At 52.5% G+C, this 19,752-nt stretch overlaps 2 protein-coding genes across 23 annotated transcripts in view; one reads left to right on the top strand and one right to left on the bottom strand.

Moving 5' to 3' along the window:
* The window catches only part of lama1 (laminin, alpha 1), a 24,127-nt gene extending 4,494 nt beyond the window's left edge, over positions 1-19,633 (top strand). Inside the window, exons 2-64 of one of the 5 annotated variants that reach the window (XM_016663090.1) lie at positions 223-393; positions 493-605; positions 964-1,015; positions 1,093-1,283; positions 1,363-1,542; positions 1,614-1,703; positions 1,788-1,905; positions 1,994-2,172; positions 2,259-2,352; positions 2,443-2,600; positions 2,692-2,832; positions 2,903-3,061; positions 3,127-3,228; positions 3,293-3,507; positions 3,654-3,765; positions 3,842-3,952; positions 4,024-4,142; positions 4,205-4,291; positions 4,370-4,581; positions 4,672-4,778; positions 4,849-5,029; positions 5,103-5,239; positions 5,315-5,548; positions 5,669-5,812; positions 5,952-6,122; positions 6,224-6,409; positions 6,530-6,657; positions 6,743-6,860; positions 7,556-7,696; positions 7,782-7,900; positions 7,973-8,056; positions 8,125-8,318; positions 8,405-8,547; positions 8,659-8,757; positions 8,908-9,019; positions 9,230-9,383; positions 9,453-9,663; positions 9,746-9,862; positions 9,937-10,100; positions 10,172-10,310; positions 10,379-10,481; positions 10,643-10,759; positions 10,925-11,098; positions 11,174-11,328; positions 11,921-12,064; positions 12,141-12,274; positions 12,349-12,502; positions 12,577-12,701; positions 12,781-12,931; positions 13,008-13,152; positions 13,226-13,367; positions 13,444-13,558; positions 13,650-13,802; positions 13,874-14,025; positions 14,100-14,294; positions 14,362-14,539; positions 14,627-14,733; positions 14,834-15,020; positions 15,103-15,252; positions 15,415-15,568; positions 15,712-15,845; positions 15,922-16,135; positions 17,340-17,584. In XM_016663090.1, the coding sequence (XP_016518576.1) occupies positions 223-393; positions 493-605; positions 964-1,015; positions 1,093-1,283; positions 1,363-1,542; positions 1,614-1,703; positions 1,788-1,905; positions 1,994-2,172; positions 2,259-2,352; positions 2,443-2,600; positions 2,692-2,832; positions 2,903-3,061; positions 3,127-3,228; positions 3,293-3,507; positions 3,654-3,765; positions 3,842-3,952; positions 4,024-4,142; positions 4,205-4,291; positions 4,370-4,581; positions 4,672-4,778; positions 4,849-5,029; positions 5,103-5,239; positions 5,315-5,548; positions 5,669-5,812; positions 5,952-6,122; positions 6,224-6,409; positions 6,530-6,657; positions 6,743-6,860; positions 7,556-7,696; positions 7,782-7,900; positions 7,973-8,056; positions 8,125-8,318; positions 8,405-8,547; positions 8,659-8,757; positions 8,908-9,019; positions 9,230-9,383; positions 9,453-9,663; positions 9,746-9,862; positions 9,937-10,100; positions 10,172-10,310; positions 10,379-10,481; positions 10,643-10,759; positions 10,925-11,098; positions 11,174-11,328; positions 11,921-12,064; positions 12,141-12,274; positions 12,349-12,502; positions 12,577-12,701; positions 12,781-12,931; positions 13,008-13,152; positions 13,226-13,367; positions 13,444-13,558; positions 13,650-13,802; positions 13,874-14,025; positions 14,100-14,294; positions 14,362-14,539; positions 14,627-14,733; positions 14,834-15,020; positions 15,103-15,252; positions 15,415-15,568; positions 15,712-15,845; positions 15,922-16,135; positions 17,340-17,494 (9,125 nt within the window). In that variant the 3' untranslated portion in view covers positions 17,495-17,584. Of the gene's footprint in view, positions 1-222; positions 394-492; positions 606-963; positions 1,016-1,092; positions 1,284-1,362; positions 1,543-1,613; positions 1,704-1,787; positions 1,906-1,993; positions 2,173-2,258; positions 2,353-2,442; positions 2,601-2,691; positions 2,833-2,902; positions 3,062-3,126; positions 3,229-3,292; positions 3,508-3,653; positions 3,766-3,841; positions 3,953-4,023; positions 4,143-4,204; positions 4,292-4,369; positions 4,582-4,671; positions 4,779-4,848; positions 5,030-5,102; positions 5,240-5,314; positions 5,549-5,668; positions 5,817-5,951; positions 6,123-6,223; positions 6,410-6,529; positions 6,658-6,742; positions 6,861-7,555; positions 7,697-7,781; positions 7,901-7,972; positions 8,057-8,124; positions 8,319-8,404; positions 8,548-8,658; positions 8,758-8,907; positions 9,020-9,229; positions 9,384-9,452; positions 9,664-9,745; positions 9,863-9,936; positions 10,101-10,171; positions 10,311-10,378; positions 10,482-10,642; positions 10,760-10,924; positions 11,099-11,173; positions 11,329-11,920; positions 12,065-12,140; positions 12,275-12,348; positions 12,503-12,576; positions 12,702-12,780; positions 12,932-13,007; positions 13,153-13,225; positions 13,368-13,443; positions 13,559-13,649; positions 13,803-13,873; positions 14,026-14,099; positions 14,295-14,361; positions 14,540-14,626; positions 14,734-14,833; positions 15,021-15,102; positions 15,253-15,301; positions 15,306-15,414; positions 15,569-15,711; positions 15,846-15,921; positions 16,136-17,339; positions 17,585-19,557 lie in introns of those variants that run through there. The other 4 variants (XM_016663091.1, XM_016663089.1, XM_016663092.1 and 1 more) reach the window with 4 other exon arrangements.
* LOC103154865 (protein 4.1-like) overlaps positions 17,591-19,752 on the bottom strand; it is a 19,328-nt gene continuing 17,166 nt past the window's right edge. For 10 of the 18 annotated variants that reach the window (XM_016663108.1, XM_016663102.1, XM_016663095.1 and 7 more), the window contains 2 exons: positions 19,193-19,318; positions 17,591-18,704 (listed from right to left, as the gene is read on the bottom strand). In XM_016663108.1, coding sequence (XP_016518594.1) covers positions 19,208-19,318 — 111 coding nt within the window. In that variant the 3' untranslated portion in view covers positions 17,591-18,704; positions 19,193-19,207. Of the gene's footprint in view, positions 18,705-19,192; positions 19,319-19,618; positions 19,748-19,752 lie in introns of those variants that run through there. The other 8 variants (XR_001659293.1, XR_001659292.1, XR_001659296.1 and 5 more) reach the window with 4 other exon arrangements.

The raw sequence follows: 19,752 nt of genomic DNA, 5'->3' as shown, positions 1-19,752 counted from the left end.
CATGGTCCTCTGGGGTCACATGGTCCTCTGAGGTCACATGGATAAGGTCAGATGGTCCTCTGGGGTCACATGGTCCTCTGAGGTCACATGGATAAGGTCAGATGGTCCTCTGGGGTCACATGGTCCTCTGGGGTCACATGGTCCTCTGGGGTCAGATGGTCCTCTGTGGTCCATCCCTCCTAAGGGCTAACGGCTCCTAATAGTTCTGGTTCTGCGGTCCAGGCCTGTTCCCGGCCATCTTCAACCTGGCCAATAATGCAGAGATCAGCAGCAACGCCACCTGTGGTGACCCAGAACCAGAGGTTTACTGCAAGCTGGTGGAACACGTTCCGGGTCGCAGAATCAAGAACCCGCACTGCCCCAGATGTGACGCCAACTCTGTCCTTGCTAAAGGTAAGAACCACCAGAACCTCCAGGTCTAGTTCAACTGGGCTGGACCCAGTGGGTGGGGCCTAAGCTGACAGGAAGTAACACCCCCTCCTCTGTTTGCAGAGCGTCATCCAATCATAAACGCTATTGATGGAACCAATCAGTGGTGGCAGAGTCCGAGCATCAAGAACGGTCGTCAGTTTCACTGGATCACCATCACCCTGGATCTGAACCAGGTCAGAACAAGAACCGCAAAACCTCCACACAGGTATCCAATCACCATGGTAACCTGGGCCTCAGTTAGCCTTCATCTCTGCCAGGAACGTGAAAGCCAGATTCTCTAAAATCAGAATTTTCTAACTCAGAGTTTTTACTAATGCTGCTTTTTGAAATGCACTGAGATTACCTGAGCTTAGCATGGAAATGATAGTATTGAGATGTTGGCATTCAGATGTTAGCATTGAGATGTTAGCATTAACAGATTAGCATCATAACTTTAGCATTGAAATATTAATGCTGCTCAGGGCTCCAGAGCTCAGGTGCCATGGTAACCTGATTCCTCCTCAGGTCATGTGACTTTGTTTACCTGTTCAGATATTTCAGGTTGCTTACATCATCATCAAAGCAGCCAATTCTCCACGACCAGGTGAGAGAAGCACCTGTCGACTGTTCACCTGTCTGTCCTCCTGTCCGTTTACCTGCTCATCTATGAACACCTGTCAGGTAACTGGATCCTTGAACGCTCTCTGGATGGTGTGACCTTTGACCCCTGGCAGTACTACGCCATCAGTGACTCGGAGTGTTTGCATCGCTACAACATCACACCGAGATTTGGACCGCCAACCTACAGGAGCGACACCGAGGTCATCTGTACATCCTACTACTCCAGACTGAACCCGCTGGAGCACGGAGAGGTGAGACAAGCTGTCTTCCTGTCTGTCTCTATCTGTCCCTCTACGTGTCCCTCTACCTGTCCCTCTACCTGTCTCACAGATCCACACCTCTCTGATTAACGGGCGTCCTGGAGCAGATGATTTGACCCCTGACCTCTTGAACTTTACATCGGCTCGTTACATCAGAGTGAGGCTTCAGAGAATCAGAACGCTGAATGCTGATCTGATGACACTGAGCGTTCACGACCCGCGGGACGTCGACCCCATCGTGACTCGGAGGGTAAGGTGGGCAGCGGTCTGACCGGCAGCACAGGAAGCGGCTCTGGTCTCACCTGTCTGCTCTCTTCCCAGTATTATTATTCCATCAAGGACATTTCCGTAGGTGGGATGTGCATCTGCTACGGACACGCCCAGAGCTGCCCGCTGGACCCAGTTACCAAGGTAACGGCACACCTACAACTGCTCAGATCCCACCTGGACATTGTCAGACAGGTCAACTCAAATCCTCTGTCTGTGTTTTCACAGAAACTGAAGTGTGTGTGTGAGCACAACACCTGTGGGGAAAACTGTAACGAGTGTTGCCCCGGTTACCATCAGCTGCCATGGCAACCAGGAACCCTCTCTGAAGGAAACACCTGTGAAAGTGAGACACCTTAAAAGACTGCAGAAGATTCATCATTAAGGACGATTACAGTCTTTGTCTCTATTTGTCCCTACCTGTCTCTCTCAAGAGTGTAACTGTCACAACAAAGCCAGTGACTGTTTCTACAACCAGACCATCTCTGACCTCGGCCTCAGTCTAAACCGTCACGGCGTCCGCCGGGGGGGCGGAGTCTGTATCGACTGCCAGCAAAACACTATCGGGACCAACTGTGAGAGTTGCAGGGACGGATACTACAGACCGGCCGAGGTACCGGCGGTGCTGAGGCCATTGGGTCGGTGCTTCCAGTGGTTCTGATGGTTCTGTTAATGGTTTGGTGGTCATAATGTGTGCAGGCATCTCCGTACTCTGATTTGCCCTGTGTGGAGTGCAGCTGTGACCTGAGAGGATCCAGATCATCGGTTTGCCACAAAGACGACACAGAACCAGGTAGGTTCCTCCAACCGGTCCTGATGCTTGACCCAACTTCCAGCGGTGGAGCCCTGCAGGGGCTCTGATGGCGGTGGTCCATGTGTCCAGGTTTGTCCGTGGGTCAGTGCCAGTGTAAGGACGGGTTCTCGGGTCGGCACTGTGACCGCTGTGCATTTGGGTTCAGGGACTTTCCTGCCTGCGCTCGCTGTGAGTGCAACCTGGCAGGAAGCACCAACAGCGACCCGTGCAGCTCCTGCACCTGCAAGGTAAGCCCTGATCTCCAGCAGCGGTCTGAGGACTCTCGTGACCTTGTGACGTCATGACCTCATGATCTTGTGACCTACGGTTGCTCATCAGGTGAACGTGTTGGGGGTCCACTGTGATCAGTGCAAACCGGGTTTTTACGACCTGCAGCAGCAGAACCCTCTGGGCTGCACCGACTGCTTCTGCTTTGGTGTTTCTGACATCTGTCAGAGTTCTGATTGGTCTGTCACGCAGGTAATGCACCTCACCTGTGCCCAGGTCTGACCCGTCTCACCTTGGCAAACACAGAGGTTTCTCTGTCCAGGTGGTTCTTTCAGACGCTGTCCTCCAACCTTCTGACCCCGTCCAAGCTGCTCTGGGTGTCCATGGAAATGACCTTGGCATCCCCAGCAATGCATCCTCCACCGTCGCACACAAACACAGGCTGGTGTGGGGGGCGCCCCGCCATTTCCTTGGCAACAAGGTGAGCTAGGTCCAACCCGCCAATGGTTCTGGTGGCCATGTCCTCTGAATGTCTGCTGTCTGCAGCTGGTGTCCTTCGGGGGACAGCTTGTCTTCTCCGTGGTTTATGACGTCGCCCCAGACAACCGGGACCAGACCCTAACTGTCCTCTCTGATGTCATCATGCAGGTGAGCTAGAGCCCGGCTCCACACCTGGAGACTAACCAGTAACGATTGGTTGCCTTGTTTCCAGGGTAACGGCCGGACTCTTCGTCTCTCGCCTCCTCTGCTCCTCTTCCTCTTGCCACTGGCAGAGCAACCCGTTGCCATGGAGATTTACCCGGACCGGTTTGTAGACAACCGAACCGGAGGCCCAGTAACACGACACGACCTGCTGCTGGTTCTGACAGACCTGACCCGCCTGTACGTCCGGGTCCATCTGAACACTTCCACTGAGGGACCGATACGGTGAGGACCAGTTCTGATGGTTCTGACTGGTTCTGATGGTTCTGACTGGTTCTGATGGGTTCCAACCACCTCTGACGGGTCTGGAGGTGGTTCTGCTGGATCCCTCAGGACAAACCCTGTCCATCTCGTCTGGTTCTGCTCTCCAGGCTCGGTTCGGTCTCTTTGGATGTCGCCAGTTCTGGCTCAGGTTCTGGAGTTCGGGCGGTCGCCGTGGAGACATGTGAATGTCCAGCTGGTTACAGCGGAACCTCCTGTGAGGTCAGCAGGTTTCTGATCTTCCAGTTCTTGTCCTGGTTCTGGTCCGGACCAGACTAACCTGGCTTGTGTGTTCCAGTCGTGCCTCCCTGGGTTCTACCGGGTCGGAGCGGTTCTGTTCGGAGGGTACTGCATGCAGTGTGAGTGCAGTAGCCGCTCCACCCACTGTGACATTACTGGAGTCTGTCAGGTGAGTCTGGACCAATCAGCAGCACCCAAGCCCCACCTGCAGCCAGCTGACCTTTGACCTGTCCGCCTCAGGGCTGCAGCCACAACACCACCGGCCCCCACTGTGAACTCTGCCTTCCTGGTTTCTATAGAGACCCGACCAACGGCGACTGCCGACTCTGTCCGTGTCCTCTAACAGAGCCATCCAACAGGTGAGTCCCACCTGAAGGAGACCGTCTCACCTATCTCCTCCGTTCTTACCTGTGCTCTCCAGTTTCAGTCCTACCTGTGTGGTGGAGCCGTCAGGTCAGGTGTCATGTGACCGGTGCCAGCCCGGCTATGCGGGGTCAAACTGTGAGAGGTGAGGATCTCATGTGTTCCCAGGTGCAACGGCTAATCCGTCAGAAAGACTTCCTGATTGTCCTTTGCTCGTGTCCAGGTGTGCCAGTGGTTTCTACGGTAACCCGCAGGTGGTGGGCGGGGCCTGTGTTAGCTGTGAATGTAACAGTAACGTTAACATGAGCGAGGCTGGTTACTGCGACGCCGTGACCGGGGAGTGTCTGCGTTGCCTTGGCAACACAGCAGGAAAACACTGCGAGGCATGCCGTCCTGGTTACTATGGCGACGCAGTCATCACCAAGGACTGCAAAGGTGTCTATTCCCTCAGTTCTGTCTGACAGGCTGGAGGGGGGAGGGGCTATGTGTGACATCGCTGACAGTGGGCGGGGCTTGTTCTTCCAGACTGCGGCTGTGATGTCAATGGCTCTTCCTCCAGTGTTTGTGACATCACAACAGGTCAGTGTGTGTGCCAAGAGAATGTGACGGGACGCACCTGTGACCGCTGCCAGGTAACACACACACACACACACACACACACACACACACACACACACACTAAATACTCTGCTCCTTTCTCAGTTGGGGTTCTTCGGGCTGCAGAGTGGGCGGGGCTGTCTGCCCTGCGGCTGCATCCAATCAGGATCTGTCTCTGAGTCATGTGACCAGGATGGACGGTGCCACTGCACCGAGGGCGTAGCTGGAGACAAATGTGATCGTTGTAGTCGTGGTTACTACGGTTACCATAGCAGAAACTGCACAGGTGAGAGGTGTGACGCCATTTCAGCAAGTGGTCGCCGTTCTGCTGTCTCATTGGTCGCTTTCTGACTTCCCAGAATGCATCTGTGATCACACCGGGGGAAACTGTGACCCCGACAGCGGAGAGTGCATCTGCCCCCCCAACACGGAGGGAGACAGCTGTGACAGGTGTGAGACAGGATACTGGGGTCACGACCCCAGCACAGGGTGCAAGGTAAACTCAAACACACACACACACACACACACACCTGTGACAGGTGAGCAGCCGTAACCTTCTGTGTCCCTGCAGCCGTGCAGTTGCAGCGCAGCAGGAAGCTCCGCCTCCCGGTGCCACCTGCTCAGTGGACAGTGTCCCTGCAGGGACGGCTTCTCTGGCAGGTCATGTGACCGCTGTGCACCTGGTTACTATGGTTACCCAGCATGCTCAGCATGCGACTGCGACTTGGCAGGAACCAACGAGACGTACTGCAATAAAACGCTTGGCGTGTGTGAGTGCGGATGGACTGGAGAGTGTGTGTGCAAGGTAAGAACCAGAACCGGCTCCAGGTCAGGTGATACAACCAGTCAGACCTTGTCTGGTGTGCCAGTCCAGACTGGCACACCTGGACACAGACATCAAACTTCCTGTTTGATGTCTGTCCAGGCCAGCGTGTCGGGTCGGCGCTGTGAAGAGTGTGTTTCCGGCTGGTTCGCTCTGTCCGACCAGAACCCCAACGGATGTTTTGACTGTTTCTGTTCTGGACTCAGCAAAGACTGTGAGGAGCAGGGAGGGCTGACCCGAGTCCCTGTGAGTATTGCACCAATACCAGATCAATATTGGTTCAATACTGCACCAATCTATAATAATAATAATAATACGTATTATTATTAGTTATTATTTCTGCAGTCCACAGATGAACTACAACTATCATGTCTCCTCCATGCAGGTAGGTCTGGGTCCTGTTCTGTCATTGGTCAGCCTGTCCAGTCAGCAGAGTGTAGTATCTGGAGTCTACCAGCAGGGCGGCGACATGCTGCTTGACACTCGCCAGTTAAACAGCAGTGGACTCGCTGGCCCCCTCTACTGGAGGCTTCCCCACCAGGCTGAAGGGAACCAGGTACAGTAACCTGTCTGTTTCTGATCTGGTTACTTTGAACTGGCTGAAGTTACCTGCCCGTTTCTGTGTACTGGCTGAAGTACCCACCTGTTTCTGTGCAGCTGATGTCGTACGGCGGCCTGCTCTCTTACATCATCACTTTCTACGCTGAGGACGGCTCAGGACTGTCCAATCAGGAGCCTCAGGTGCTCATGAGGGGCGGGATCCTGAGGAAGCACACCATATTCACTGACGTTGTTGCCCCTAGCAATGGCATCGTCACTCAGCACGACATCAGGCTGACGGAGGTAGGGCAGCAAGGCATCCTGGGTAACATCAGTTTCAGAACAACACAGGAGGTGGCTGGTTCTGGTTGTGACCAGTATTGGTTCTGACCGGTTCTGGTTCTTATTGGTTCTGTTTCACAGCACACATGGAAATATTTCAACTCGGTCTCTCAGAGGGCAGTGACCCGGGTGGACTTTATGTCCATCCTCAGTAAGGTCCAGGACGTCCTCATAAAGGCCTCATATGGAACCGGGCTCCAGCAGAGCAGGTAAACCAACACACACACACACACACACACACACACACACACACACACATATGCTCTGACATCACTTTTCTTTTCTTTCCTGAAGGATTTCTAACGTCACCATGGAGGCGGCTGTGAGGGCTGAGTCAGATTCCTCTCAGGAAAAGGCCAGACTGATCGAGTCGTGTCTTTGTCCACTGGGATACAGCGGCCGGTCCTGTCAGGTAATCATTATTGATACGCCTCAGAACTCCATCAGAACCCGACCAAGTCCTGTCACAGCTTCAGAAGGAGACCCTAGGGATCTGTTTTCAGACCAGAAATAATGATTCCAGATAAAAACTAGAGAAAAATCAAGTTTGTTCGCTTAAAACAACTGAATTTGGATAAAAACAGCAGGGTGTCATCAGCGTGTCATCCTTCCTGTCGTCAATGAGGCTGATTGGTTCCTGGGTTCACCACAACTCAGAAGTTTACATACACCAGCTCCTCAAACATTTGACAATGATGTCAAAGATCTGATTGGTTAAATCAAACATTTTTAATGAGGTTTCTGTTGTGACATTATGAAGAACCATCATAACTTCCAGAAAGAACCGGCTCAAATGAAACAAGCCTGGTGCCAGAAATCCCTGATGGTAATCCTGATCTATGTTCAGAACATCCGATATGACAGCATTCTAGTTTATATGAAGTGTTTTATTTTTAAAGGAATCCGTGGCGCTCTTGTTGGTCCTGGTCCGTTTACCAAGTAGAGTCATTATGTCAAAAATTAAAGTAGGCGGTTCTTTAAATGATCTGGTTCCTAGTGGGTCCAAAGTCCATCATGAAGGTTTAGATGAAGCTAACTGAGAGAACTCGTCTGGGTCAGAACAGTTCTTTTTCCTGACCCGTCTGTCTGTGACTCGTTTTTCTGCAGGTCTGTTCGGCGGGTTTCTTCCGCCAGCCTCAGTCAGAACTTCCTGCTCAGAGTCTGAAGACCATGACGGTGCGTCCATGTCTTCCATGTCGCTGCAACAACCACAGTGCAACCTGTGACCCGGAGACAGGAGACTGTCAGGTAACGTCCGAGTTCAGGTTGACTTGGGGTGAACACAAGTCTTTCAGAAAGAGCGCCTCCTGGTGATGAAACAGTAAATTTTCAGGATTGTCAGCATCACACCAGCGGGCGCCAATGCGAGGTCTGCTCACCGGGTTACTATGGAAACGTCAGTGGTTCCATCAGTGACTGCTCTCCGTGTGCCTGCCCCCTAGTTGTCAACAGGTAAACTGCACCGTTCACTGGACATGCATACCTGAGTCCTTTACTCCAAGTCCTAATGAGTCTTTTCTCTAGTTTCAGTCCCTCCTGTGTGTCAGCCGCTGGAGGTTTCCGCTGCACTTCCTGTCTGACAGGATATGAAGGCAGACGCTGTGAGAGGTGAGTCTTTACGCCTGCTGAGGATATGACTCACCTACTGTGATGTCACAGGCCTCTCCTTCCTGCAGGTGCTCTCCTGGTTACCATGGTAACCCCACTGTGCCAGGCGGGCTCTGTCTGCCGTGCGGCTGCAGTGGGTGGGGCTCCCTCCATCAGGTGTGTGATGACCTCACAGGACACTGCCAGTGCAAGCCTGGGGTCAGAGGTCAGTCATGTGACCAGTGTGGGGAGCGCCACGTCCTACACCAAGAGCAGTGTGTGTGTGAGTAACAGGCCCCAACACACACACACACACAGGTGTCACACAGGTGTCAGCGCTGAGGTTCCAGCTGCGTCTCCTCTCACCAGCGTGTATCGATGGCTGCAGCGCCGTTCTCCTTGACGACCTGGACCGCCTTAACGACCGCATCCTGTCTGTCAACCTGAGTGCTGTCGCCATGGCGCCGTACCACCAGCTGGTGCTGCTGGAGAACCGGACCAAAGACTTCAAGGTAAACACCGACCAGGTCTAAATGTTTAAGATTCGGGTTCCAGGAGTGGTTTGAGTCGAGCCGAGTCTCTGATGGACTGAAGCGTGTCCTGCTGTGTCCTGCTGTGTCCAGGTGAGCGTTTCTCCAAACAGAACTGGGGCATCTCACCTGTCCAGACTGGATGAGGACTTGTATCACCTGACCTTTGACCTCAGCGCTTTGCAGCAGCAGGTAGACACACCTCACCACCCTGGAGACAACCAGCCAGAACATTATGACCACCAGCAGGAGGAAGCCCTATGTTAGGCAGATCAGGTTAACTTCTAGACATGAAAGGTCAGGGGTCAGGTGATGATGGTGCTCTGTGTTCTGATTGGTCAGGTGACACGTCTGTCTGGGAGTCTCAGGGGTTTTCTCATCTCCATCAACAACAGCTGGTCCCTCAGTGAGCTGCTGCTGCAGAGAGTCAGCAGCCTGCAAGACGAGATTCAGGGTAAAGAACGACCGTGGGGCCAGAAATAAAAAACCCCCCAAAAAACACAATTAATAAATAATAATAACAATAATAATTATTATTAGCAGTAATAATAATAATAATCAGTAGAAATCTTTTACCTCGTCACCCTCACCTGGGTGCCAGTTGTCCGGAGTCAGGAAGTATTCACTCCTCAGCAGTCTAATACCAGCGATCTGATTGGTTCAGTGCTGCAGAAGGGGGTGGGGCTTCTGAACCAGACCAATGACGGTGAGCTGACTGAGGACGGCGCCGTCCGTCTAGAGGAAGCAGAGGTCAGGCTACAGCGCATCAGAGGAGTCAACCTGACAGCGGCCGGGTCGGCAGTCAATCAGGAGCTCAGGTGGGTGTCGTGGCTCCGCCCCTTGGGTTTAAACCAATCAGAGCTGTATGAGTGTCTCTGTGTCTGCAGCCTCTCCGAGGCTCTGCTCCGCTTGCTGCAGATGGACTTAATGTCCAGGTGGACTCCAGGTAAAGACAGGCTCCACGCCCTCAGCAACTCCCTTGGCGTCGCCATGACAACGCTGCAGCATGCGCGGGCTCCTCTTGGCGAGGCGGCGGAGCGAAACTCAGAAACAGAGAAGCTCCTCGATGCTGCAGGTGCTCTGCAGCGCCACCTTCAGGTGAGCCCCAGCAGCAGACAGGTGGGTCATGTGACCTTCGCCCAGCAGTCAAGTGAACTGGTTCTGGTTCTGTGTGGGCCAGGCGGCCCGGCAGAACCTGGGTTCTGCGTTGGTGGCAGTTCACAGGCTGATGGAGGATGGCCAGACGATGCAGAAGGACGCCGTCAGTCTGAGCGCCCAACTGACCAACCGCAGCGCGGTAAGACGCCCCGCCCACCAGGTGACCAGCAGCCGGTGGCGGTGGTGACTGATGTACTGCCTCTACCTGTCCAGCAGGTGGAGCTGCTGGCCAGCCAGCTGGACCAGCTGCGTCCGGCGCTCAGGAAACACGTAGAAGTTTTGCTGGTCGGCCTGAAAACCAGCAGCGCTCTGGAAAACGTTCACCGAGCCGAAGGCCACGCCCACCAGCTGCAGAGCCACGCCCACTCGCTGCATAGGTGATGGGTGTGTGTGTGTATGCGTGCGTGTGTGTGTGAGAATTTCTTCATTAAAACATTTTGTCATTCAGCTCCATGATGTCAGTGGTCAACGGGTCCCAAAGCCCCGCCCCCTGGGCTCTCCTGGATGATGACGTCATCCAGCGGGTTGGCTCCGCTCACCAGGAAGCTGGATCAGGCCTGATCGCTGCCTCGCTCGCCCTCCACCTGGTACTGGTCTCAGCAGCAGAGCTCCAGGCGATGGAGGAGCCGTTTCACCTGACCACTCTGTGTTTCAGACCGGCCAATCAGAGCAGACGCTGGCAGAGGAGGGCGGAGCCAGGCTGAACGTGGCCTCCAGGGTCCTAGAGGAGAGTTGGCAGTTCAACGCCACGGCTGAAGGTGTGTTGGGAACTGGACCTGGTTCTGACTGGGTTCTGATTGGTTCTGACTGGTTCTTCTCAGATTCTGACTGATTCTGGTCATTGGTTAAACTGATCCCATCCTTTCTAGACACTGTCAGAAAACATCAGCAGCTCATCAAAATGTCTTCCTGTCCTCAGTACTGCAGGCCAATGTTTCCATGGTAACCACCAAATTGCAACTGGCCAGAGATGGCATGGAGAACTGCAGCCGTCTGCTCCATCATCCAATCAGAGAGCTGCAGCAGCTTCCTCCTGGTGAGTCACCTGGTGATAGTTCTGAGTGGTGATTGGATGATGATGATCATGATGATGATGATGGTGGTGGTGAAGATGATGATGATGATGAAGATGACGGTGGTGATGAAGATGGTGGTGATGAAGATGATGGTGGTGGTGATGGAGACCGACCGTCTGCTGCAGGTTCCTCCAGGCTGGCTCAGCTCCAGGCTGAACAGGCTCACTTGGGGCTGCAGGGGGTGCTGCTGAGGCTGCAGGGACTCTGGCTGCAGCTGCAGAACTCTTCTTCTGTGGTGGAAAAGACCCACATCACAGTGAGGGAGACCAGCGGCCTGATGGGTCGGGCCCAGGCTACAGGTGAGACGCCGACGACCAGGTTCAAAACGCAAAACTGAGCAGGGCGATAACACTTCCTGCTTCCTGTTTGCTCAGCCAATGAGGTACAACGCAGGCTGGAGGAGGCGGAGCATCGCACAAAGCAGCTGTTGGAGAGACTGAAGCCTCTGAGCATGCTGGGAGAAACCCTGAGCAGGAATCTTTCTGACATCAGAGAACTGATCGATCAGGCCAGAAGACAGGCAGCGTCGGTACGGACTGGTTTTTGCTGGTCTATGCTGGGTTATGGTGGTTCAGACTGGTTTAAACTGGTTTAGACCTGCAGCCTCAGTGCTGAGACACCTTCACACCTAGACTCTGGTAGACTGGTTACGGTTCAGACCAGTTCAGAGAGCTGGTCTGAACTGACAGCAACAAAACAAAAAATCCAGATTTGTTCCTATCAGTTATAAAATCAAGAAGGTTACACTCTGTATGACTAAAACTGACCTCTGATTGGCTAAAAAGACGGTAAACTTCATGGTACTTCCTGTCTGTTAGAAAACAACTTCCTGTTTGTTTTGTCCAAATAAAGAAGCAGTTGAACTTGACAGCATTAAATGTAGAGTATGTTCAGATTTATCACAATAGTAAGCAACAGTCTCATCAGCATAGAGGCGAACAGACGTTTCAGTTCTGAACCTTGTTGTTCCTGAAAAAGATCCTTGAGGTTCTCCATTTGGTCCTCATCCATCAGGCTCAAAGCTAACCATCCTCAACATGCAAGAGAAACATGTTCATAACTCCACCACTAGGTGTCACTGCGTTGTTGTGAGGAAGTTGATGTGTTTGTGATGTCATCAGATAAAGGTGGCGGTCCAGGCAGACAGAAACTGCGTCCGATCCTACAGACCGCCGGTTCAGTCCAGCAACTTCAACACTCTGAGTCTGGTTCTGAAGACTTCCCGTCCAAACAACCTGCTGTTCTACCTGGGCAGCAACACCACAGTACGGCCGCATACACACACACACACACACATCAGGATTCATTCTGCGGCCTAAACCTGCTGTGTTCTTGGTTCAGGTAGACTTCCTGGCAGTGGAGATGCATCATGGGAAGGTTTCCTTGCTGTGGAACCTGGGCTCTGGAACAACCCAACTGCAGTTTCCTGAAACAGACATTGCCAACAACCGATGGACCAAAATCAATGCTACGCGGTAGAAAACCCCTGAACACATCTGGATTCTGACTCCTTCTGTCTGGCTGATTATATCATCTGTGATGTCATCAGGTTTGGGGCACACGCCGCTCTGTCCGTCCATCAACTGGACTCTAGGTCGGCTCCTCTGCCAGCAGTGACGTCCCCTTCTCCAGGATTATCGCGAGTTTTGGACATTGACAGAAACACGGTGATTCACATCGGAGGAATGGGAGCTTTCACTCAGGTAGCCCTCCGGCAGGTGGACAGATGTGTGTGTGTGTCAGGACTGTCAGGTGATAACTGCGTGTGTGACGGCAGCGTCCTGCAGGGCTGCACTCGTCCTCCTTTCAGGGATGCCTGGGGGAAGCTTCCCTGAATGAGCAGAACATCGGCCTGTGGAGTTACGTCAGTCGGGAGGGCCAGTGCAGCGGCTGCTTCAGCAGGTAAACTTCAGATCAACACAACGTGCTTAACAACACCGAGCTTCTTCTCACCTGTCTCCATCCTCTGCATGTGTCCCAGTCCCCAAGCAGAGGAGACATCTTTCTACTTTGACGGCTCGGGGTTCTCTATGGTCCAGAAGTCTCTGAAAGCCACATCCACCTCCATTGTCCTGCTGTTTAAGACTCTGTCTCCAGGTGGACTGCTCCTTTACCTGGCCTCCAACAACACGGTACAACACACACAAACATCAAAGGCTTTTACTCTGGAGGGGGACACACAAAAACTTCACTTCCTGTTTCCTTCAGAGGGACTTCCTGTCTCTAGAACTGGTTGAGGGTCATGTCCGTCTGGCGTTTGACCTGGGCTCAGGGGTTCTGGTCCAGACCTCCAACAGGAAGTACAACACTGGAGTTTGGTTCAAGGTCACCCTGCAGAGGAACAAGCGAAAAGGTAGATCCAGGAACCCAGTAGCTGACTGCTTTAGGTGGACGTCCCGCTGACTGTGGACTCCGGCTCTGTCCAGGTTACCTGTCCGTCATGGCGGCAGACCAATCATTGGAGAAGGAGGTGTTGGAGGCCGAGTCTCCAGGAACTGCTTCAGACCTGAACCGCTATGACCTCGACCCCATCTACATCGGAGGGTTTCCTTCATCCAGACCAATCAGGTTGGTTAGCTGAAGATCACATGAGACGATGTGGACATCTATTCTGTCTTCACCTGACCGTCTCTGTGGTTGCAAGGCGACAAGTGGTGTCCCGGGCATATGTTGGTTGTATAAAGAACATGGAGATTGCTCGTTCGAACTTTGACCTGCTGAAGAACGCATTCGGGGTCCGGAAGGGTTGCGTTCTGAAGGTACGCTACCTGGAGTTAGATTAGGTTCCTTACAGAAGTCCCCTCCCAGGCCAATCAGGGATCAATAACTTGATCGGTTGTTTATCACCAGGCGGTGCGGAGTGTCTCTCTGCTGTCTGGAGGTTTCGTCCAGATCGCTCCTCCATCATTTGGTCAGGAGGCGGAGTTTCTCTTTACCTTCTCCTCCAACAACCAATCAGGAGTCTTGCTGGCGGCCTTCAGTGACGACCGAGTGAACCGACAGGTGAGACCCACTCAGGTCATGTGATGCACCAATAATTCACCGTGGTTACCTGCTGACCTCTCTGTCCACAGTACTTCCTGTCCCTTCACTTGGTCTCAGGTGGTGTGGAGGCGGAGGTTGGGGACTTGGGTGGAGCCACACGGAAGGTTAAAGTATTGAAGTCCGGTGGAGGATCATTCGGTGATGGAAGCGAACACTCAGTTGTTATGACTGTCAACAGGAAGTATGTGTTGCCATGGAAACAATCCCCTGCGCTTCCCGATGGTCCCACCTAAACAAACCTTGTCCTGTCTCCAGGTCTCTGTCCCTCCAGGTGGACGATGTGCACCTGAAGTCTGCGCCTCTGATGTTTGGAGGCTTTTCTCGGCTGACTCCATCCTCTCTCTTCATTGGTGGGCTCCCGCCGGAGAAGGAGTCCCGTCTGCCAATCAGATTGCGAGTTTCATCCCAGCGATTCAGGGGCTGCATCCATCACCTGGTGGTGGGCGGAGCGTAAGTCCTTCTCTCTCACCGAGCCGCCGCCCACTGTCTCTGATTGGCTAATGGTTTTGGTCTGCAGGCTTGTGGACCTATCGGTTGCAGTCAGGTACAAGGGGGCGGAGCTTAACACCTGCCTTTTGGAGCGGAGCACAGCGGGGGCTGTGCTTCCTGATAACCCGGACATTGAGTCAATGCCTGCACACCTGCCTTTAACTCCACACACACACCTGAGCGCCCTGACAGCTGCAGCGCTAAGAGTAAGCACAGTGTTTATTAGCAATGCACATGTGAGCTGTGTGGTGATTGGTCGGTGATCTAAGGCTGGTGATTGGTTTGTGTTGAAGTGTGTGGCAGAGCAGGAAATATCCTTCCTGCCGTCGACAGCGCAGTTTGGTTCGTCGAGCCACAGTCACATGACCTTCCTCATCAACCCCGGTGCCTTCAGGAAGATGTTGGTCTCCATGATGACATGGTGGTGGGGGGGAGGGGGTTGTGTTGCGTCCCCAGATTCTCTGATGCCACTCTGCTGTGTTGTGTCTCTTGGTCATCAGTGTATCGGTGAGGTTGTCGGTTCGAAGTAGGGCTCTGGACGGCCTCATGCTCCTCCTGTCCGACGCCAAGCAGATGGACTTTGTCGTCCTCGGTCTGAGAGGGGGACGGGTCAGGCTGTCCGCCGACCTGGGGAAAGGCCCTGCCTCCGTCCTGTCCGCCACTGTCAATGATGGACACTGGCACTCTGTGAGTCCATCTCCAGAAGGACATCTTCAGGGTCCAGAGCTGGACCGGGATCTGAACCCTGCCCTGTCCGTCCGTCTCTCAGGTGAGTGCTGAGGTGAGTCGGAGGTCCGTGTCCCTGACGGTGGACGGCTCCCGTCCTGCCACCGCTTCAATCAAAGGGAACCACCTGGACGTGGACAGGACGCTGTTCCTCGGAGGGTTACCTGCCAGTGTGAACGGCCGGAGGATTGGCGTAAGTCTCCTTATGACATCATACACATTTTACACCAATCAAGAGCCAGCAGAGTGGAGATCTGCCCGGAGACAGGCAACATGCAAACGTCTACCGAGTTCAAGAGCAGGAGACCAAGTGAGTTGGACCTGACTGAAGCTGTCCCCCCAATCTGTCCCTCAGGTTAGCAGCAGTCTCCCAGGTTGTCTTCGGTCTGTCAGTCTCAACGGTACCATGTTGGATTTGTCCAAGCCGTTCTCACAGCATGATGTCACTTCCTGCTTCACCAAGGATCAGACAGGAAGTTATTTCAACGGCAGTGGACACGCTGAGTTCAGTGAGTCCTCCAGCTCTTCTTCTCCTGCTGGGTCAAGCAATAGAGGACAGTCCAGGGTGTCTCTGGTTGGACGCTGTTGAGGAGTGGTGGGGTTGGTTTGGTCCTGAGGAGATGCCCAGGTGAGCCTCTGTTTGTCCCTGCAGTGCATGATGGGTATAAGGTCGGCGCTGACATGGCGGTGTCTCTGGAGTTCCGGACTAGCCAATCAGAAGGCATCTTCCTGGGCATCAGCAGCGCCAAAGTGGATGCTGTCGGCCTGGAGATGGTGGACGGACAGGTGAGCCCGAGCGGCTAAGGTAAAGACAGGTGTAGCCATGGTAACGGGGCTCAGGTGAGGCCCTCTCTCTCCTCAGGTGGTGTTCAATGTGAACAATGGGGCCGGCCGCATGGCGCTGCGCTCCACGGGCCCCATGCTCTGTGACGGACGGTGGCACCACCTGGTGGCCAGAAAGACGAAGCACGGCCTGGCGCTGAGCGTGGACGGGACACAGTACAGCGCTGCTAACCCCTACCCACAATCCACCTCTGCCGAGACCAACAACCCCGTCTACCTGGGCGGGGTTCCAGGTGAGAGCAGCTGCTGAACACCAGGTTCTGACCCATGATGTCAGTATTACGAGTAATATAATGCGTTGCTATTTCAAATCCAGTAATCAGATTAAAGTTACTTATCCAATTCACTCTGTGTTGCAATTTTCTTTTGTAATTTTCTTTTATTTTCTCTACGCATCTTGAGGAGTCACCGCCGTTTCTATGCGACAGCAGCAGCGACAGAAACAAACACTGGAAACGACATGCGCGTCTTGTTGCTAGAAAAACAGGAACTATTTTGAGTTTCTGTCACCAAATCCGATTATTATAAGCGGCTTTGGGCTTGTTTTGTTTCTAAAGTCGCTTGCAAATGTAATGAGTCGTGGGTCGCGTTTTTTGGGCTTGTTTTTGAACATGAAGTTACTCATTTGAGCTTGGAAATAAGCAGAGACACATAATAAAACCCCAGAATTTGTCTGACATCCAGATATTTCGTTAGACTGTCCTGTCCATCATTTCCCAGATGATCCGTCCTGCTGCATCTTTGTTAATGTCAAGTTAAAATATTTACTGTGAAAATATTAAAACTGCAAACATGGAGACTAATATGAAGAGCACAATAAACATGAAAACAGCCACAAGTGTCCGTAATGTTGTGCAGGTAAATGGCATTATAATTATTAATATTAAGTGTCACAAATCTGTGCAGCGGGACATCTGAGTTGTGGAGCCACAGGAGGAGCTCTGTGCACTGGCAGCAAAGACAGGGCCGTAACGCACAACCTGGAGGCTGGGGGCAGGGGGGGTAAAATCCTATTTAGTTTTCCAGACAGAGGAACACACAAATTACTAACATTGTTTTTGTGCTGTTGTAACCATTAAACAATCTCTCATTCAGTTCAACCTTATGGGACACATTGTTGATGTTACCATTATAAAATAACTTGCAACTAAGTTTTGGCAAAGCTTAATGTAACTTTCACAGGTGGTGGAGCGTTGTTGTTAGCAGCTGCTGAAAGTAACTAAAAAAGTTACTTTTAATGTAACTTAGTTACTTGCCAAATCAGTAATCTACCTAAGTTACTTTTCTAAGAAGTAATCAGTAATCCGATTAAAGTGACTTTGTCAAATTAACTATGCATCTCTGGTTCTGACCCGTCTGTCTCTCTGTTGGTTCTGGTTCTGACCCGTCTGTCTCTCTGTTGGTTCTGGTTCTGACCCGTCTGTCTCCCTCCTCCAGCCAGCGTGAAGCAGAACTGCCTGAGCGTCCGCTCCGGGTTCAGAGGTTGCCTGAGGAACCTGCGGCTCGCCCGCTCTCACCTGAACCTCCCTCTCCACCTCAGCTCTGCCCACTTCCTGTCGGGCGTCACGCCGGACTCCTGCCCTGCCTCGTAGTGATCGTCGCCATGGTGACGTCATCTCAGGTTGATTTTATTAAAGCTGATGTCATCATGATGTAATCAAACAAATAAACCAGAGAAGAAGAAAGTTGTTTGTTTCTTCATTTTAATAAAGTTCAGTGATGAAGGTGAGAAAATAAAACCGGACACCAGGGGGCGTGCTGGTTCACTCTGTCTGAGGCCATAAATACAGAAATGAGCCACAGACTAATTAAATGAATGAGGTCAGAGGTCAAAGGTCAACAAAGTTCCTTAAATAACAGTTTTTCCAGAATAAAGAACATGAAGGATCGGTTCCAGCAGGTGGGTTCACCTGGATCAACTGATCCAACAGGAAGCACTTCCTGTTCAGATGACCCAGTATCATCAGTTACCATGGCAATAGATCCAGGTGAGAATCTGGCTCAATTACCACAGATCCAGATAACATGCATCAGGATCGGTTGCCATGGCAACAGGCCCAGGTGAGACAGGCTGGTGTTCTGATGGCGAAAACGTATCGTTTCAGGTTCTGAACCTGCCAAGCAGAACCGACCCGGTCCAGAAATGTGACAAGAAGTGGAAAAAAGTAAAACAAGTGAAACTAGTGTCTACCACTGAAGACTTCCTGCAGAGTTTCAAAATAAGAGTCCATCCTAACAGCTTCCTACTCCAACCAGGGCTTTTATTTTGAAGGGCACTCCTGTAGAGCGTCTACCACAGCAGACTGAGGTCAAAGTTCACTCCAACAGAGCCAACCATCAGGATCAGACCTGCTTCCTCCAAGCTCAATGGCACTTCCTGTTGCATCGTGGGCAAATACTGGCTGAGCCTTGGCTGTGCAAGCGATGGGGGCAGGAGGCAGATTTTCATAATAAAAGCTTCTCAGCAGGTTCTCAAACTGTCAGTCAAGAGCACACGTTAGTCAGTCGGCCAATCAGAAGGCTTCCTGAAACAGTCAGGGGGTGTGGCTTGAGGGGTGTGAGGGGGCGGGGCTTCTTAAATACATCACAGCTTCACCTGGAGACAAACGTCCAACTGCAGCGTACAGCGCCAGGGTGTGTGTGTGTGTGTGTGTGTGTGTGTGTGTGTGTGTGTGTGTGTGTACATCCGCCATGCAGTCATGTGGTGGTGAGTTCTCTGCTCCAGTTGGCGTCAGAATCCACTTGGTGGGATTGGCTGGGAACTACAACTCCCATAATGCAACAGAGGATCAACATTCAGTCCTGAAAGAGACAGACAGCAGTGAGAGAGACAGACAGGAGGACAGACAGGAGGACAGACAGGAGGACAGAGGGACCAAGCACATCAACAGATTGTTTTCGTAAATCATTATTTTTCATCTTGTCGTCTTCTGCTGTTTAGTTCCTTGGTCTCTCTCTCTCTCTTTTTATCAGCAGGGACATTTAGTGTTAATCAAGGGAACTGCAGCAGGAAGTGTGGGTGACTGAGTCACTGATGATCATGCAGACATGCAGCAGAGGGTACAGCGCCTCCTGCAGGCTTTTCAGCTGATTGAGCCAATCAGAGCGCTCCATACTGAAGCTGAACCAGTAGAATCTGAGTTCAGTTTCTACTCAGAAACTAAAGAAGTACAGGAACCACAGAATTTAACAGGCTACCTGATTAGTTAAACCTGATCAGGTTTAACCAATCAGAGCCAGCCAGGCAGAGGCCATGCAACCGACCAATGAGCATTCAGCTGGAATCCCACCTGCCAGTGACATCACTAATTGATCTTGTGATCAGGAGGAACCTCCGTTTCTTTGTGGACGACGACTCTGGTGACCGACAGTTCAGGATGCTGTCGCCGCGCCTCGCAGAGCGCCGCCGCCAGGGCCTTTAAAGAGACGGGACGGTCAGAACCGGACCAGAATTGGACTGGACCGGAACTGGGACCAAGACCAAGACCAGAACCAGACTGTGACTGGACCGGGAACAATCTCTGGACCGGATCAGACCAGGACTGGACCGGAATCAGTACTGGGTCTCGGTCCTCAAATCCCTGCATCTCCAGGAGTCCCCCTGGTTTTGCCAGCTGGTGGAGCTGTAGGACGCGGGTCAGTAAGTTCTGGTCAGGCCTTTGTAGGAAGGTGAATCCTGCAGTTTCTGATCCGGTTCAACGTGATGGTACCTGACGGGGTTCTAAGGGTGGTGGTACCTGACGGGGTTCTAAGGGTGGTGGTACCTGACGGGGTTCTAAGGGTGGTGGTACCTGACGGGGTTCTAAGGGTGGTGGTACCTGACAGGGTTCTAAGGGTGGTGGTACCTGAC

Source organism: Poecilia formosa, unplaced genomic scaffold (genome assembly GCF_000485575.1).
Source record: "Poecilia formosa unplaced genomic scaffold, Poecilia_formosa-5.1.2 Scaffold404, whole genome shotgun sequence".
In the NCBI taxonomy this organism is placed as follows: domain Eukaryota; kingdom Metazoa; phylum Chordata; class Actinopteri; order Cyprinodontiformes; family Poeciliidae; genus Poecilia; species Poecilia formosa.
The sequence above is the reverse complement of the archived record's forward strand: the minus strand, read 5'-3'. Positions and strand labels throughout refer to the sequence as shown.